Source organism: Plecotus auritus (genome assembly GCF_963455305.1).
Source record: "Plecotus auritus genome assembly, chromosome: 11".
NCBI lineage: Eukaryota > Metazoa > Chordata > Mammalia > Chiroptera > Vespertilionidae > Plecotus > Plecotus auritus.
This window is the reverse complement of record NC_137777.1, coordinates 15,392,286-15,411,830: the sequence shown is the minus strand read 5'-3', so window position 1 is coordinate 15,411,830 and position 19,545 is coordinate 15,392,286. Positions and strand designations below refer to the sequence as shown.

Genomic DNA, 19,545 nt, shown 5'->3' with positions numbered 1-19,545 from the left:
AGTTCACAAGTTGCTAGTCTATGAACTAAACTTTGAGAACCACTGTTCTAAACCATCTCATATACACTGAGTGGCCAGATTATTATGATCTCTGAACGCATAGTAATCTGGCCACTCAGTATATATCCTATATAATAAAAGGATAATATGTAAATTGTCCCCTCGACCAGGAGTTCGACCAGCAGGCAGGCCGGCCAACTGCCCATGTCCCTCCCCTTGGCCAGGCTGGCCAGACCCCACCCATGCATGAATTCATGCACCGGGCCTCTACTATATATATACTGTATATACACTGAGTGGCCAGGTTATTATGCATTCAGAGATCATAATAATCTGGCCACTCAATGTAATTACAGACTTGCAATGACCATAACTACTATAAGATCTATAAAACAGGATAGCCATCATACAAAATGAAAACTGAGGCATAAAAGAGGAGTGAGATAGATCTCTAGAATTACGTGAAATTCTTGAAAGCTAAGAAAGCCCAACATCAGATATTTCTTCAGCCCCTCATCCTAATATTGATTCCTAGTGAACATTGGAAATGCAGCAGGAACCAGGAGCAACCAAAGGCAGTTGGGCTGGAGGTGTAAAACCCACCTATTCTTTAGAAAAGCTACAAAACACTTTAAAAGTCAAGATACATGCAGTTAATAATTTAGTAGTTGTCTGGACTACAAATAAGTATTAAAATACAATGTTTGGGGGAAAATATGACACATATAGTTTATAATACAATGATCCAATCAAAAGATGAATTTCTTCACTCCATATAAATGCAAATGGTTAAAAATAGAATTAAAATAAATAACATATGTGTTAAGCTAATATGGGAAAGAATACAGAAGATGTCAACTGATATATTTTATTAGAACTAGGCTCAGGCTGAAAGTGGATGATACATAAACCACTTAAAAATATCAGAATGTGCCGAAACCGGTTTGGCTCAGTGGATAGAGCGTCGGCCTGCGGACTGAAGGGTCCCGGGTTCGATTCTGGTCAAGGGCATGTACCTTGGTTGCGGGCACATCTCCAGTGGGAGGTGTGCAGGAGGCAGCTGATCGATGTTTCTCTCTCATCGATGTTTCTAGCTCTCTATATCTCTCCCTTCCTCTCTGTAAAAAATCAATAAAATATATTAAAAAAAAATATCAGAATGTGTTTTACTTAGACATTGCAGAAGATAAAAGTGGAAGGTAAAGATTTGGGGGGAAACTCTCTTTGCTGATTTATTAGGACAGGAAACACCACCTTTTTCTTTATTCGGGCTTTATTGAGCACCTACCATGCTCAGAGGCACTGTATTGGGCATTAGGGATAGAAATGAATAAATATCTCTACTCTCAACAAGCTTCAATCTAGTGAGACAGCCCTTTAAATAATAGCACCACTGCATGGTAAGTATGAGAACAGTCGTATATACGGGGTAGGGCAAAATTAGTTTTACAGTTGTGAATATGCAAAACAGTTTATTCTTGTATTATTATTTACTAATTATTGTATTATTTTCTCTATGAACAACTGCAACCTTACCTTCTCCCAACCTGTATTAAACACGATTAGAGTGTGAAGAGTGAGCTGATTAAATAAGCTTGGAGAAAGGTGAAAGAAGGCTTCACTAAGCACAGCTATTGCTTTAATTCAGATCTGCGGAAACAGAGCAGGTGGAGAGGCAGTGGATACAACACGATGCACAAAGGCACAGAAGTGAGCGAGAACAATATGGATTGGAGTTCTATAAACAGGATGGCTTGGCTGAAGTAGAGTGTATACACTGGAAGGGACGAGATGGGAGAGAAGACGAGCCACACTAGAGTCAGGTCTGTATTTCTCCAGCTTCAGGAAAACAGTGAGGAATTTAACCCCAAAGTAGATTGCATGAATTTACATTTTAGTAAAATAACCTTAGTACCACAGAGAGGAGTGACTGAAGGCTAAAGATTTTATTTTTGATCTAAAAATTCTAACGAGCCCTGATTGGTGTGACTCAGTTGATTGGAGCATCACCCCATACACCAAGAGGTGGTGGGTTCAGTTTCCAATCAGGCCATACGCCCAGGTTGTGGGTTGGATCCGTGGTAGGAGCTCATGCAGGAGGCAACTAACTGATGTTTCTCTCTCTCTCTCTCTCTCTCTCTCTCTCTCTTCCTCTCTCTAAAATCAATTTTTAAAAATTGGTTTACGGTAAAAATTCTAATAAGACTTTGTATGTAACACACACATGAGAGGGGGGAAAAAGGTAGAGCCAAACAAAGGTTTAAAAAAAAATGCCTCCCAGTTTAACGTTTATTTAAATGAAATTTGCAAAGCAGCAGCAAAGAATAATTAACATATCATATTCTGAACCTTATAAAATATTTTCTTTTTTATTATGATCAAGGGTTAAAAAAAAAGTTAAAGATGCTATTATGGTCCATGTTGACAGAGAAGACAGTGTCATATAGTGCTCAGACCTTGAACACTATAACTCCTTTGGGCTTCAGTTTCTTCTCCTATACAATGAAGAATTCAGGCGTTCTTAACCTGGCCTATAACTAGAAGTATATTTCAACATAATTGGTTCCCTTTGTAATCCTACTCATTTTATTTAAATTTTAAAACATTCTCTTATTCTGAGAGGGGGTCAATGGCACAAAAGAGGTTAAGAAGCTCTGCATATTTACGGTAACTTACAACTCTCAAATTATAGAATTTTGGAAATTCAATACAGGAACTAAAAGAGAATGCCACTGGCTGAGGACAAATAAGGATGGGCAATAGGAAAGGTACAGTACCATGGACTGAAAAAATCATATATATAGGGATTTAAAGTCAGACTCAGGCTGATAGTTTGCCTTCCCGTTTCCCTTTCTTCTTTGTAGGCTTAAGTTAATGCTGTATGGTTTTCTTCTTTTATATCCTAAACCTACTGAAGTATGATTTGTGTAATAAAATTTAATAGCAAAGACTATAAGGAAGCTTAGTGCACAAGGAAGACTTTATAATGAAGATATCCTCAAATGAAGGAGTCAGTAACAAAAAAATGCCTTCTTGATAATGTCGTGACACAAAATTACCTGGAAAACAAACTAGGTCAGTAAAAAAACCCACAAAACACTTTTCTTTTTCTTACCGCAAAAAATAATTGATTTTAAAAGGATGTGTAGAACAGAAGCTAATTCTTATTATCTTAGAACTAGAGGCCTGATGCGCGACCTCACAGCCGCAGTCGTCCAGAAGGTCATCTGGACAGTCGATCCCGCTGTTCAGCCCATTCGGTAGATTTGCATATTATGCTTTTATTATTATAGATTACAGGCACTTATTGGCAGGATGCTTCTCTCCCCTAGGAATTCTAAGTGGTCTATATTTATAAGGCTGATGTTAGCATTCAAACTTAAAATATATGTAGCTACTACACAGAAAGAGAACCATAGTTTTAAAAAGTTTAAGAACTTTATAAGATACGTGTTATAAAACATATACTAGTACTATCATCAGAGAAATGAATGACATAACTATTCCCCACTATATACTTTACTTTAATCAGATTAAACCATCAAAATAGTTCGGATTAATCAATGAAAGTCTCACTGCATCATTTGTTCAGTGTTTAAAATCACATCTCACACTGGTGTGAAAGACCACTGAAAGGTTGCAATAATACAATGTGTAATGCCCATTTAAAGTACATCGACTTTAGTATTTAAAAGCCCTCCTATTTTAGACACGAGTCTACAATGAGGTAGTCCAACAACTATTCAACTAACCAACAATGAAAGACGTTTGAAGCTGTAAAATCAAGTTTGGTCAGTTTTTAAAGTAGTGTCTACATTAAAATTACAGGGGTTTCATCCCTTACCAACAACGTGATGGGAAAAGAAGCGCTTACCATCCTTGGAAAGTTTTTTCTGGAGAAAAACTACAGAACATTTGTCGTCTTTCCTTCATGAGACTTATCAACCTAACAGATCTGTACAGGAGGGTAGGTCCCTGTCTGGATAGGTAACTCTTTCTTCCCACACCTCCGTAGCAATCTGCATATCTCTAAGCCACCTAAGGCACCTAAGGCAATCTTTAGTATCACCTGCTCCGCCCCGACACGTGGTTTCTTTTAAAAAATATCTTACAAAGAATATTCCAGTGCCTAAAAAAAGCCACTTTTTTTTTTTTTTTTTTTAGCAAAACACTATCTACAGCCCCAAAATCTTCCAATTATCTATCTGCTTCAGAAAACGGTGCCAAGTGAACATTACAACTACTTATGAAAATATATGTACTCTAAGCCCTGATACGCCAAGGGTGCAGTTAGGGCACATACAAGAATCAACCAATGAATGCATAAGGAAGTAGAACAACAAATCCACCTCTCTCTCTCCCCGTTTCTCTCTCTTTCTAAAATCAATAAATTAAAAATAACAAAGAAATTTTGTAAAAAAGGAAATACATGTAGTCCAGACAATATAGATTGTATGTTCGATGAATTAGGAAAAACTCAGAATTCACATTATTAGAGGAACTACCATAAGTGATTCAGGAAAGCGAAATATTTGCCGGGCGCAAAACATTTCTAAATCATTCATAACTCTTCTTTATATAAAACGAACCCCATATTAAGCAAGCCCCCCAAACAGGGCCACAAATGTACACAAAACATACATTTGTAGCGTAATTTAATCTCCAAAAGGATTTCTTCCAAATATGACTTGTACACAACTGAAAGAATCCCTTAGTGTCTTTAAAAAAAAAAATAAAAGAGTCACCGTCATAGTTTATTCCAGGACAGAGCAATAAACTGCTTTTCTAGAAAGGTATAAAGAACGACTCACCTCCATTTTCACAGCAGCCGTACTCTGATCGTAATGACCCATCAGATTGGGGAAGAACGTCATGTTGTAGGCCATTTTCGTACATCTGGGGACAGTGATTGGCTCACAGGTGAAAAGACTGTGCCCTCTTACGAGGGGCAGAAAAACACATATCCACAGCATTGTACACATTTCCATCCTCTTCAGATTCCTGCTTTTACCACATGGCTTGGGTGAATCGCTCTTCTCATGCTCAGATTTCCGTCCAAAGAGAAAGCGTTCAAATTTCTCACTTCATTATTTGACCATGTTGAAAGCAGCTCTTCTCCTGAAAATGAATTCCGAGGCAATTACTATAAATAATAATAATAATAATAATAATAATAATAATAATAATAAAAACAATTTTTTAAGAGGGAGTATCAGGGACATTTGTCATAAACTCAAATGCCGACGTCCAAGTGCGGAGCTAAGGTTCTCACCGAGGGTAGGAAGGCAGCTACCACTGGGAAAACGACGGAAAATTCCACCCTTTAGAGATACTCTCCCACCTGCCCCGGCATTTGCGGAGGAAATGGCCTCTCCAGGGAATCGCGACGGCAGGAGGTCTGTGCTGCGTGGAACACGGGGTGCACAGGGGGCGGTGGGTGAGTGCGGTGGAGAAAACAGTAACGCTAATACTTTACAAAGGATGAATAGAGGAATAATGAAATCCGAGGGACCCTGCTGGTCATCTGACTACAAGAAAACTGGGTCCCAGGGACATTCTTGAAGACCTAAGGAGGTTTTAAATTCTTCAAAGGCTCCGAAGAGCCCGTTTGGGGGCAGTCTTCTGGGGATCTGATACTTTCCTGTTTGTGAAAGGGGAGACTTCCAGAGTTCCCACCTGCGGAGCAGCCCAAGTAGTTTTCGGGAGCGGGGGGAGGAGGGTTCCCCCCGCAGGGGAAGTGGGCCGATCTGTCCCTGGAGGGCGACCGAGCCTCCGTGGGAGGGCGGCTCTGGGCCCTGAATCACCGGTGGCCGCGCCCCCACCCCGAACACACGCCCGGCCCAGGCTTCCAGCGCGGGCGGGGTCCCGCCCCGCACCCGGCACCTGCCCGGGCCTGCCGCGGGCCACAGCGTCCCGGCCCGCGGGGTCCCCGCACCGCCTTCCAGGAGCTGGCCCAGCTTCCGCGGGAACTTCGGCCGGGGCGGCCCCACCGCGCGCGTCCCCGCACCTGCGGCTCCGCGCGCCCCAGCCCGCCCCGCACCCTCGAGGCCGCCCGATCGTCGGGAGCCCGCGGCGCCTCACCTCGGGCAACGATCAAAGGCGGCTCTCCCTCCCGTCCCCGTGCTGCCCGCCCTGCAGCCGCGACCTGAGGCGGCCCGGGGTGTCGGCGACTCCAGCCGCCCGGGAGCCGCACGGGGAGCGAGAGCTGAGCGATCCCGCGAGACTGTGCCGCCGGGTCCGCGGGCAGGTCCGGGCTCGCGGCGGCGGCGGGGTGCGGGCTGGCCCTCCGCCCGCGCTCCGCCCTGGAGGCGCCCGCCGGGCCGGGCTCGGGGCGGGCCGGGCTGGGCGGGGGCGAACGGTGTCGGGGTGGCGTCGGGGAGCTCGGAGGCCGGCGGGGCTCAGGGGCAGGGAAGTCCCCTCCGCCTTGTGGTCTATGATGCTATCACAGGGCTGTGCTTATCTCGCTGCCCTGTCCCGGGCGGTTCTGCCTAAGAAGGGCTTGTTGAAACTCTGGGTGATCCCCCAAATAAAGCTTCCTTTAAAAAGAACCCACTACGTTTGAATTTCAGGAGCCAAGACTTTTTAAAAAAATTTTTTATCTTTCAATTACAGTTGACATTCAATATTATTTTATATTAATTTCAGGTGTACAACCTAGTGGGTAGGCAATCGTATACTTTACAAAGTGATTCATTCCCCCAATACTTCCAGTATCCACCTGGCATTATACATAGTTATTACAATATTATTGACTGTATTCCCTATGCTGTACTTTACATCCCCATGACTATTTTGTAATTACTAATTTGTACATCTTAACCCCTTCACTTTGTTCACCCAGTCAGTCCCCCAGCCCTCCTCCCCTCTGGCAAACCATCTCTTTGTTCTCTGTGCCTGTGTCTGTTCAGTTTGTTAGTTTAGTTTGTTCTTTAGATTCCACATATAAATGAAACCATGTGGTATCTGACTTTGACTGACTTATTAATCCCTTAGCCTAACACCCTTTAGGTCCATCCATGCTGTCACAAATAGTGAGTAATATTCCATTCAACATACATACCATCACTTTTTTTTATCCACTCTTCTATTTTTGGGCACTTGGGTTGCTTCTATATCTCAGGAGCCAAGATTTTTAAACAGGGCCAATTTGCTCTATAAAGGCAATTGCCCAAGTGAGTTTAGTTGGAATCAGTAATTTCCTGGATAACTATACTTAAAAAAAAAAAGAAAGAAAAAAAAAGCTTTTATTAGTTCAGGGAGTCTGGGCATCAACTTAAGGCACAGGTGGCAATGGGATTCCAACCCTGGCAGGTGCTACAGTTTTATTGATTCAAAATCATAATAGAAAGATGAACTGCTTTAGAAGTTAACCTAGTTTTTAGTACCAACTATCAGACACACAATCTCATGTGCTCAACCTAGTCCTCCCTAACCAGGACTTGTTACTATTCCCGTAGTTTTGTCTTTTCCAGAATGTCACATAGTTGGAATCATACAGATGTAGCCAATCGCATAGACTTGTCTTTTTCCACTTAGTGATATTCTTCCCCGTCTTCTCATGGCTTGATAGCTCATCTCTCTTTAGGGGTGAAAACTATTCCGTTGTCTGGATGCACCACTGTTTATTTATCCATTCACCCACTGAAGGACATCTGAGTTGATTCCAAGTTTTGGCAATTATGAATAAAACTACTATAAACATCTGTGTGCAGGTTTCATGTGGGCATAAGTTTTCAACTTGTTTGGAGTAAATACCAAGGAGTACACTGGTTGGATCCTATGGTAACCGTATGTTTAGTTCTATAAGAAACTGCCAAACTGTCATCCGAAGTGGCTATGCCATTTTGCATTCCCACCAGCCATGCTTGAGAGTTCTGCTTCATATCCTCACCAGCTTTTAGTGTTGGCTGTGTTCCAGATTTTGGCCATTCTAATAGGCATGTAGTGGTATCTCGTTTTAATTTGTATTGCCCCGATGACATATGATGTGAGCATCCTTTCATGTGCTTATTTACCATCTGTATGTCTTCTTTGATGAGGTGTCTGTTAAGGTCTTTGGCTTATTTGTTAGTCACATTGTTTATTTTCTTATGGTTGCATTTTAAGAGTCCTTTGTATATTTTGAATAGGAATCTTTTATCAGATATATCTTTTGCAAATATTTTCCTCTCAGTCTGTGGCTTATCTCCTAATTTTCTTGACATTATCTTTTGCAGAGCAGAAGTTTTAAATTTTAATGAAGCCCAGCTTATCAATTATTTCTTTTTTTTTTAATATATTTTATTGATTTTTTACAGAGAGGAAGGAAGAGGGATAGATAGTCAGAAACATCGATGAGAGAGAAACATCGATCAGCTGCCTCTTGCACACCTCCTACTGGGGATGTGCCCGCAACCAAGTTACATGCCCTTGACTGGAATTGAACCCGGGACCCTTCAGTCCGCAGGCCGACGCTCTATCCACTGAGCCAAACCGGTTTTGGCCAATTATTTCTTTTGTTGATTGTACCTTAGGTACAGTATCAAAAAAGCCATCACCAAGTCCCAAAATTCTAGATTTTCTCCTATTTTACCTCCTAAGAGTTTTATGTTTTACATTCATGTCTGTGATCAATTTTGAGTTAATTTTTATTTGAGTTAATTAGTAAGATTTGTAACCAGATTCCTTTTTTGCGTGGGGTGTCCAGTTGCTTCAGCACTGTTTGTTGAAAAGACAATGTTCCCTTTCCTCCTTTGTCAAAGATGAGTTGACTTTTTTATATGGGTCTATTTCTGGGCTCTCTACTCTGTTCCATTGATCTGTCTATTCTTTTCCCAATAATAGAGTGACTTAATTACTGCAGTTTTATAGTGAGTTTGAAATCAGGTAGTATCAGTCTCTAACTTTGTTTTTCAATAGTGTGTTGGATATTCTGGGTTTTTTCCTTCTCTAGATAAACATCAGACTCAATTTGTCGATATCCACAAAATAACTGGGATTTTGATTGAGTTTATACATCAAGTTGGAAAGCACTGACATCCTGACAATATTGAGTCTTCCTAGCCACAAAAAATGAATATCTCACCATTTATTTAGTTCCTCTTTGATTTCTTTCTTAGTTTTCTTCATGTAGATCTTATATACATTTTGTTAGATTTATACTTAAGTATTTCATTTTGGAGGGTGGTAATATAAATGGTACTGTGCGGGGGTTGTTCGGTGTTTTTTTCCCCCCAATTGGTATTATGTTTTTAATTTCAAATTCCACTTGTTCATTACTGGTACATAGGAAAGTGATTGACTTTTATGTTAACCTTGTATTCTGCAACCTTGCTATAATCACATAAGTTCTAGGAGTTTTTTTAGTTTATTCTTTCAGATTTTCTACATAGATAATCATGTCATCTGCAAACAAACAATTTTATTGCTTCCTTCCCAAGCTGTATACCTTTTATTTCCTTTTCTTGTCTTACTGCATTAGCTAGGACTTCCTTCCTGGTCTTTCAAAAGTGTGGGGGTCCCTGAAGACTGAGTTCCCATGGAGTTTTTAACTGTCAGACTTGTCCACACAGCCCCAGCAATTCAGATTTTCTTACCCCCTCTTGGTTCCTCTGGAGGTTTCTACTCAGGGGTTTCTGTTCCAGCAAGTTGTAATTCTTTTATCTTCCTGTCTGTATCTCCAGTTTTGTGAGCAGTAATTTGCTACTTAAATCTCTGACAGATCTAGAACTTTTACTTTTTAGTTTATTCCACTTTTTACTTGTTAGGATAGAATGATGGCTTCTAAGCTCTGTCAGACCAGAAACCCCAGTTCTCCATTTTCTAAAATAAATGTTACTTTAAGAATTTGATTGACAATTGCAGTTGCTACTGTCTTAGCAGAGCAAAGTTTCTCCAAGCTAAAATTAAGTTTAAAAATTTTAATAACTCAAGGAAAGTTATATAATTTGGCATTATTCTCAATAAAGCACTGATTGCATTAAAACCTTGTTTATAACAACATCTTATAAATATATAATTTTTAAATTGTGTAAGTTTTTATTTTATTGCTTATCGAAAAATCTCCAGCTTATCAACAGGCTAATTAATTTAAAATAATAATTATTTTTTTATCTTTGATCGTTGGGCCATAATCACTAAAATATAACCTTGTGCATTTAAAAATTTCATTTTAGAATAAAGGTAGGAGGACAGAACGTATTTTACTTAACAGTTTAATAGCTTGATTTATTACTTTTAACTATGTAGACAAATGGTATGGGGCCCTCCTTCGTATGCTTGCCTGGAGTCTGCAGATATATGTGGGTAGTAGACCTTGTGAGCACTGACCTGAGGGCCAGGCATTAGTGGCTGTGGAAGCACACAGCGGGAGGAAGCTGAGCTCAGCAGAGGCACAGAAAAGAACGAGGGAGAGAGAGCAACTTGGGGTGTATGGGCTCCTCCCCTCCTGACATTCTCTCCCAAACTCTTCTTTGCCTAGCCCTTGAAAGCTCTACCCATAATTCCAGTCCCTCCAAGTGACATGTGTGAATTTTATGGCTTATTTACTTAATTTAGGGGAGTCTCTGAATGCAACATAGAGAGGATATCCTTTATTTTAAAACTTTCACTGGAAGTACATTACCTGTCGCTCCAAAGCCTGCTCTGAATGCTAATTGCTGCTGTGTTAGTAGCATAGCAATTAAACTTTGGCTGTGGTTGTATCCATTATGGTTGGCCAAAAATAATACACCTTCTAATTACTACCTCCAGTATTACTGGAAAATAAAAGTTTCATTAGTAACATGACACTGCAGGAAAGAGCCACATATTTTAATGACAGCTTGATGTATAAGATGGCCTCTTTGGAGCTCTGGTATTGTCATCTGCAAGCAGATTCATAATGCTAAAAAAACCAGCAGGGTCCAGCTTTACTCATGCTTTCAGTTACATTTTGTGCTTATGAGTTTACCCTTCTTGGTTTTTGTTTTTAGTGGCTTCAGTATCTACCATCTGGTCATCTTTAATATTTAATATCTTTTCCTTTTTTTCTAGCAGAGCAGCCCTATTAAGTCAAATATTAGAAATGTATTTTCCCTAATGCTCCCCCAGCACCATAAAGCTTTTAGCAACTAGAAAAAGGCTTCTGGCCTCAAATTTAGTGGTTTTTTATAATAACTCAATTAGGTCGATCAGTGGTAACAAATAAACCACACTGGAACGGGATGGCAATAGTGAGGAAGGCTGTGTGTCTTTCACTCAATTTTGCTGTGAATCAAAAACTGCTATGAAATATAAAGTCCACTTAAAAAATAAAAGAAAGTGCTCCATCAGAACTGCCCAGAACAAGACTGACATTTTGCCTTTGAGAGCCTGATGGGAAACTTAAAGAAGTGGGAGAAGTTAGGGGTCCCTATCAGGACCCTTGAAAAGCTATAGGTAAAAAGGAGTTGAGATTGCTGTAAAATAATTAGACAAATGGGTGAAATAAAAGGAAAGTCTGTAAGCAGGTACACAGGTATTTATACTACTCTGCCTAGAGTCAGTAGTCAAGTCCTGAGCCATGAGATAGGGTTTGGGCAATAGGGGTACCCACTAATTCCTACTATGCTGAGGGGGCACGGGGCGGGGAGGGGGGCGGGAAGGGGAGTGAGGAGTGCTGTGCCAGGGCCCCAAGAGGTGTCGGGGAAAAAACCACAATAGTAGAGAAATAAATGATGCTGCCTGCTCTGTGGAGAAATTAGGCAAGGCAGACTAAATTCTAGAAAAGCGTGTACGTCTTGGTCATGTTTAACCCAGTTTGGCATTTGGAGTTCCCATTTAAGAGCTCTTTTAGCAGAGAGCTATACTAGACTAGTACAGAGTGGGACAAAAGTAGATTTGCAGGGGTGGGTATGGAAAATAATACAATAATGAATAAAAATACAAAAATACATTCTGGTTCACATACTTAAAATTGCAAACTTCTTTTCGCCCCACCCTGTATACTGCCAGACTGCAGAAAATGCTGGAATGGATACATCTCTTGGCTTTTTTCCTGTTGGACTGGTTTAACTCTGGTTGGCAGTTCATTGTCCTCAACAAGAAAAGCAGCAGGGAAGCTGTATCAGGCAGGAAAGAAACCAACACATCCTAGACGTTAGGCGTGATGATCGGATCTGCTTTTATAATCTTATCAGCATTTGATTCCCTGCTCAACCCTTTTGCATAAGCCCATCTCATCTGTTTTTCTAAACCTAATTTAAGTACATTTTTTTTTTTTTCCAGACAGGATAGAAACTCTCATCCTGGAAAATGGATTCTCTTTTGGAAGTGTTTTTTTAATTGCTTCCATGTTTTTTTGGTAAAGAGCCTTCTAAAACATTTCTATTGATCATGGCTTTAAGCTTCAAGTACAGTAGTGAAATTCCTTAGAAACAGGACGTAGGAAAGCCCTCTCTGAAGTGAGAGAAGGCTGGAAAATGAATGCGTTATCTGGGTATCTGGTGACATACCGGGCCTTTGTAAAGAGAGCCTGGTGAAAGGCATTGTGGGAAAACTTACAACTACCAGGTTTTGTGAAGATAAGTATAGTCTCTACAGACAATCTTCCCCATTATGTCAGACAGCAAGAGGCAGTGTAGTGTGACAAACAAGGGCTGTGGCTTTAGACTTCCTGTGTTCAAAATCGGGGCTGGACATTTATTAAACTCTTTACCTTGGGTCAGTTCCTTCAGTTCTCTGCCAGGGTTTCTCTGGCTGTCAAATCAGTTCAATAATAATAATACATTTCGTACAGGTTGCTGTGAGGCTTAAGAATTAATTTACACAAACATTAAAACTATTGCCTGGCAAGTAGTAAGATGCCAAATTCATGTTGGCTACTAAGCTCTGAGAAAGTCCCTGGAGGCCTTCTGGAATACGGGGTTGGGGACATGGTAGCATGACCTGATTGGACATCAGACACTCCCTGTGTCTTCCCTTCAATTCAGGCAGTGTTTTTGAGATTCACACAGCAACATTTACTATTGCCCCTGAATTTACAGGTTAACTGGGTGGTTTTTCTGGTCTCAGCTATGTGTTTTCTTCTGCCTCTGTGCTCAGCTGCAGGTCAGCCAGGTGGCCGTGCTTCCAGAGGTTGGCTGGCTGTGGGCTGTGGCGCTTCTCTTCTCCATATTGTCTGGCATTCTCCAGCAGGCGTGTCTAGCTAGGGTTTCTTCACAAGGATATCAGTGTTTCTAGAAGGGTGAAATTACGCAAGGCATTTTCAGACCTAGACTCAGCACTGGCATAATATTGCTTCTGTTGCATTATTTTGGATAAAGTAGTCACAAGGCTAACCCAGATTCAAGGAGAGGGAAAATGTCAGCTCTCAATGGGAGGAGCTTCAAGGTCATCTTACAAAGGGAAATGAAGGGAAGAGAAGAACTGCAGCCATTTTTGTAAACAATCTTCTATACTACCCAATTTAATAGTTTCTTTGACAGCATTTCCAGCAGGGGGTCCTGGAGCTGGGACCCCTTTGAAGATGGACAGGTCACTGTTTTATAAGACAGCGCTCACGGTTGGAGTGTTCTTTATTGTCATGCCTCCAAAAGACATTGACTCTCAAAGAACCTTTGATTCATAGAATTGAAGGTCATCCAGCCAATAAACTTTTTGAAGCCAGATTCCTGTACAGGAAGCCACAGGAAGTCTGCAATTTCCACCGATTTGTCCCAGTTCTACCTTTTGGAGCAAAACAACACGTTATGCTTTTAAGAGATTCTAAGCAAGGCCTACTTGGGCATTACATAATAGGTACATACTCCATTCTAGCCCCCATTCATTAATTTTTCCCTTTGTTTATTCATGCATTCTATGTCCATTAAGTAGATTCCATGGGCCAGTCATCTAAGATGAGTAAGAACATGGTGTTTCAAGTCACTTAGATTTAACTCTAAGTTTCTTTTTTACCATCTGCCAACTGTGTGAGTTTGGAAAGTGATTTAACTTCTCAGTGTCCTCATCAGAAAAAATGGGTATAAAATTATCCCCATTATATAACCAGACCAAAAATGGGTATATAATTACTCCACAGAGTGGTTGTGATAATTAAATGAAATAACAAATGTAAAGTGTCTGGCCTTTAGCAGTCACCCAGTTCATGGTAGCTGTGACTATTATTAATATTATCAAGGGACAATTCCCGCCCTGGATATGTTTCCTGGAATCTCACAATTCCTTGGGGTCTTAAATTACTCTTCATGTCTTGGCAATGCTTTCTTCTTTATTTTTTTATTTTTTTAAATAAATCTTTATTGTTCAGATTATTACAGATGTTTCTCTTTTTCCCCCCATAGCTCCCCTCCACCTGATTCCCCACCCCACCCCATGCCCATACCCCAGCCACTGTCTTCATCCATAGGTGTAAGATTTTTGTACAATCTCTTCCCGCACCCCTCACACCACCTTCCCCCCGAGAATTGTCAGTCCACTCCCTTTCTATGTCCCTGATTCTATTACATTCATCAGTCCATTCTGTTCATCAGATTTTTTATTCACTTGATTTTTAGATTCACTTGTTGGTAGGTATGTATTTGATGTCATTTTGTTGTTCATAATTTTTATCTTTACCTTTTTCTTCTTCTTCCTCTTCTTAAAGAATACCCTTCAGCATTTCATATAATCCTGGTTTGGTGATGATGAACTCCTTTAGCTTTTTCTTGTCTGTGAAGCTCTTTATCTGACCTTCAATTCTAAATGATAGCTTTGCTGGGTAGAGTAATCTTGGTTGTAGGTTCTTGCTGTTCATCACTTTGAATATTTCTTGCCACTCCCTTCTGGCCTGCATAGTTTCTGTTGAGAAATCAGCTGGCAGTCGTATGGGTACTCCCTTGTAGGTAACTAACTGTTTTTCTCTTGCTGCTTTCAAGATTCTCTTTTTGTCTTTTGCCCTTGGCATTTTAATTATGATGTGTCTTGGTGTGGTCCTCTTTGGATTCCTCTTGTTTGGGGTTCTCTGTGCTTCCTGGGCTTGTAAGTCTATTTCTTTCACCAGGTAGGGAAAGTTTTCTGTCATTATTTCTTCTAATAGGTTTTCAATATTTTGCTCTCTCTCTTCTTCTGGCACCCCAATAATTTGGATGTTGGTATGCTTAAAGTTGTCCCAGAGGCTCCTTACACTATCTTCATATTTTTGGATTCTTTTTTCGTTTTGTTTTTCTGGTTGGGTGTTTTATGTTTCCTCATATTTCAGATCTTTGGTTTGATTCTTGGGGTCCTTTGATCTACTGTTGACTTTCTGTATATTCTTTATTTCAGACAGTGTATGCTTAATTTCGGACTGGTCCTTTTCCATTTTTTTGGCATTCTCATTAAGATCCTTAAAGGTCTCACTAAGTTCCTCAGAGTTTTTTAGAAGATTCTTGAGTAACCTTATAAATGTGGTTTTGAACTCTATGTCCAGTAGTTTGCTTTCCTCCATTTCTTTCATTCGTGACATGTTTCTTTGTCTCCGCATTTTGCTGCTTCCCTGTGTTGATGGGGTGGTTTTCTGTGGTAGGTGACCTATAGGGCCCAGTGGTTCAGCCTCCCCAATCACCTGAGGTGGATACTCTTGGTGCACCCTTTTGTGGGCTGAGTGCAAAGACTTGGTGTAGTTAAGCCTTGATTGCTGTTGGTACACTGGGAGCAATTGACCTCCAGGCCAATTGGCTGTGAGGACCCGCTGTGTCTATAATGGAAGAACTGCTGCACTGGAGACACCCTTATGGGGCAGGACTTGTTTCAGTAGGGCTTTGGTGCTCATTGAGTCTGCCTCTTGAATGTGTCACTTATGGATGTAAGGAGTTGAAATCTGGTGTCGTCTCACACTGACCACTAGGTACACTGGCTTCTGGATCTCCAATGGGGTGCAGGTCAGCTACTGTCTGAGGCCACCCAGCAGGAGCTACAGCGAGAACTGCAGATTTCTCCTCTTTGCTTGGGGTTTGGAGGTTTTGGAGCTGTCTGACCAGAGCTGTAGTTTGTTAGGTTAAGCTGCAATAGGGCAGGCCATTCGTATGCTAAAGCCGCTGCGTGGATCTTGGGTGGGTTTGTAGATTGTGCGGGGCAGGGTCTCAGGGAGTCACTAGGCTAGGGAGTGGCAAACAGCGAAGGCTGCCAGTTAGCCGTCTCTGCGTCTCCGAGTTTCCACATCCCCGAGTTTACGTGTCCCCGTATCCCGTGCCCCAGCGCAGTAAACAATGATTGCTGCGCGCACCTCTGCAAGAAAGCCACCCTCACTTTCCAACCCGATTGCAGACTGTCCAGCTTCTCCCCATAGGAGTCTTGGTCCCCAGAGTCTCACCAGAAACTGGAGTTCAGAGTAATCGGGAGTTTGTCTCCCTTCAGGTTGAAAAAAAACAGCGCACCCGGCTGCCATCCGCCAGCCCAATTTGGGCGCCTGCGTACCTCAGCTTTTCAGCGTTTGTGCACGTCTCAATGCTCTTTTCTCTTTCCTTCTAGTTGTAGAACTTCTATTCAGCCAGCTTTCCCGTGGTTCTGGGTGATAGATGTTTTGTCTTTTAGTTGTAGTTTTGGTGTGGTTGTGAGAGGCAGCACATACAGGTGTATACCTTATGCTGCCATCTTGGTTTTTTAATGCTTCCTTCTTTAGAATGAGTAATATTCTACATACACTGAGTGGCCAGATTATTATGATCTCTGAACGCATAATAATCTGGCTACTCAGTGTGTGTGTGTGTGTATATATATATATATATATATATATATATATATATATATATATTAGAGGCCTGGTGCATGAATTCATGCATGGGTGGGGTCCGGCCAGCCTGGCCAGGGGAGGGGACATGGGCGGTTGGCCAGCCTGCCTGTTGGTCAAACTCCTGGTCGAGGGGACAATTTGCATATTATCCTTCTATTATATAGGATATACACTGAGTGGCCAGATTATTATGCATTCAGAGATCATAATAATCTGGCCACTCAGTGTAGACTATAAAGTGTAGTGTATCAGTTTGAATTACTGGCCTTCGTAGTCAGACATAGCTGGGTTTGAATCCTGGCTCAGCCATTTACTAACTCTGTGACTTAAAGTCTCAGTTCAGAAATCTGCAACATGAGAATAATAATAATTCATAGGTTTGGTATGAGGATTATATGAGAGAATGTACACAAAACCCTAAGTGTGGGGCCTGATGCTTAGTAAGTCCCTCCGCTGCCCACTCTCAACCAAACGGAAGCTGCGAATATTATTTAACACCTTTCATGATATGTAGCATGGCGTCATGGAAAGAATCGGAAGAAAACTTGGGTCAAGTCACTCCAGTTCTTCCAGTCTTCAATCAGTGTGAAAGAGGGGGTGGATTCTATGTTCCCCCGGATAGCTCCATAGCCCATGATTCTCTTACTCCTTTTACCAGAAGTAGAATTTTGTAGGAGTATTGGAGTGACTGTAGAGAGTGCAAGAAAAAGGAAATTCAAAGCCCTTCCAAGATTAAATGATCCTATATTGTGAGAGTCTCAGGTCCCCAAGGATGTGCCAGGCCACCCTCTCCCTGACAATCAAGGATGATGGCATAGAAAGCCAAAGTTAGAGAGAAACTGCCCTCTTTTGTCCAGGCATCATGCCAGCAGTTCCTTATGGTGCTTAGAATAAGGGCGTCACAGCAGCTGTAACTCAGGGGGCCGGCAACCAGGTAGAGACTGTTTTGGAAAGCAGTAATAGTACTGTCGAATGTTACAGGGAAATGCGTAACAAGCTTCCCTGCTTTTCTTCCATTTCCCTTTCTGTGTCCTCAGGAAAACAGTTTGACAACCTCTTCATCTGCATCTTCTCATGGGCTTTCTTGTGATTTCCTTTGTTCCAGTCTCGTAGGATAGCCAGTGTGAAATCACTTAAAGTTGAAAGACAGCACTAATGACCAGTCCCTGGCTTAAATATAGTGCAGAGGTAGAAAGAAGACTGTAACACATTACTTACTTCCATTGACTAGTACCTTCGAATGCATTAAAAATATTAATCTTAGTCTTGGCAAATGATGTCCTTCAAGATTACCCTCCCAAGACACAAGGTCTAGATCTAACATGAAAGGGAGAGGATGGCAGAACAACAGTGGGCCTGTGATTTTTTTTAAGTTAATGTAAAGAGCTCCCACTAGTGTTAATAGCACACCCACAGGAAAAATTCACGGCAGCGCATGACTTTGTCTCATTAGGTGAAAGGCCTGATGTGCCTGTGGCTATGCCATCATGTAATGCTAACAGTAGCCACTGCAGCAGCGTGCAGGTTAACTTAGTCATTGTCGGGTGAGGTTCCATGAAGGGCTCAACATCCTATATAATAAAGAGGTAATATGCAAATTGACCATCACTCCAACACACAAGATGGCTGCCCCATGTGGTCAAAGATGGCAGCTCCCATGTGGACACAAGATGGCCGCCACAAGATGGCCAGCAGGTGGCGGCAGTTGTGGGCAATCAGGCCAGCAGGGAAGGGCAGTTGGGAGGGACCAGGCCTGCAGGGGAGGACAGTTAGGGGAGACCTAGCCAGCAGAGGAGGGCATTGGGGGCGACCAGGCCTGCCGGGGAGGACAGTTAGGGGCAACCAGGCTGGCAAGGGAGGGAAGTTAGGGGTGACTGGGCCAGCGGGGGAGGGAAGTTAGGGGTAACCAGGCCTGCAGGGGAGGGCAGTTGGGGCAACCAGGCCGGCAGGGGAGGGCAGTTAGGGGTGACCAGGCTGGCAAGGGAGGGCAGTTAGGGGTGACCGGGCCAGCAGGGGAGGGCAGTTGGGGATGACCAGGCCTGCAGGGGAGGACAGTTAGGGGCAACCAGGCTGGCAGGGGAGGGCAGTTAGGGGTGACCAGGCCAGCAGGGGAGGGTGGTTAGGGGCAATTGGGTCGGCAGGGGAGTAGTTAGACGTGGACCAGGCTGGCAGGGGAGTGGTTAGGGAGTGATCAGGCTGGCAGGCAGAAGAGTTTAGACCCACTGGGATTGGGTCTAAACGGGCAGTCTGACATCCCTCGAGGGGTCCCAGATTGGAGAGTGTGCAGGCTGGGCTGAGGGACACCCCCCGCCTCCATGCATGAATTTCATGCACCGGGCCTCTAGTTCCTTTTATATTTACCCTTTCCTCAAAAGGCTCCCTTGTATGTTATCTAAGAAATGTACCGTATTTAACAATGTAGTGGAGCAATGAAAAAAAAGTTTTACCCTCATGATAGAATTACGTTACTCCCAGGTGTGTCTCATGAGCAGTTTCTGACTTGAACCAAGCTATAATGCTCCTTCAACGCCATTGCAAGGATAGTTCTGTCTTGTGCAAGTCCTGTCATCCTCAATTGGAATGTTATTCTCTAAGTAGCTGACAATATGTAGGCCATATCAATGTTATTTGTGTAAAATAAATGAGTATCCAGATGCTAGTCTGCCCCCCTAACCCACCTGAAGAGCAGAAGAGATTGTGAGACAGAGAGCTAGTTTGTGCACAAAATACTTCATAATTTTGCAATAACCCTTGCAATGTATTAGAACTATTGTAAAACATTTATAAATCTTTCTTACCTTTAAGAATATGATAAGGAACAGTCAGGCAAACACATACAGTGCAATCTGTTATGGTTG

The 19,545-nt window shown here is 42.2% G+C and overlaps 1 protein-coding gene across 2 annotated transcripts in view; it reads right to left on the bottom strand.

Moving 5' to 3' along the window:
* The window catches only part of FZD6 (frizzled class receptor 6), a 30,451-nt gene extending 24,227 nt beyond the window's left edge, over nucleotides 1-6,224 (bottom strand). Inside the window, exons 1-2 of one of the 2 annotated variants that reach the window (XM_080646761.1) lie at nucleotides 6,082-6,224; nucleotides 4,812-5,118 (exon numbers count right to left, since the gene is read on the bottom strand). In XM_080646761.1, coding sequence (XP_080502887.1) covers nucleotides 4,812-4,988 — 177 coding nt within the window. In that variant the 5' untranslated portion in view covers nucleotides 4,989-5,118; nucleotides 6,082-6,224. Of the gene's footprint in view, nucleotides 1-4,811; nucleotides 5,119-5,272; nucleotides 5,648-6,081 lie in introns of those variants that run through there. The other variant, XM_080646762.1, reaches the window with a different exon arrangement.
* Nucleotides 6,225-19,545: the final 13,321 nt, after the last annotated feature.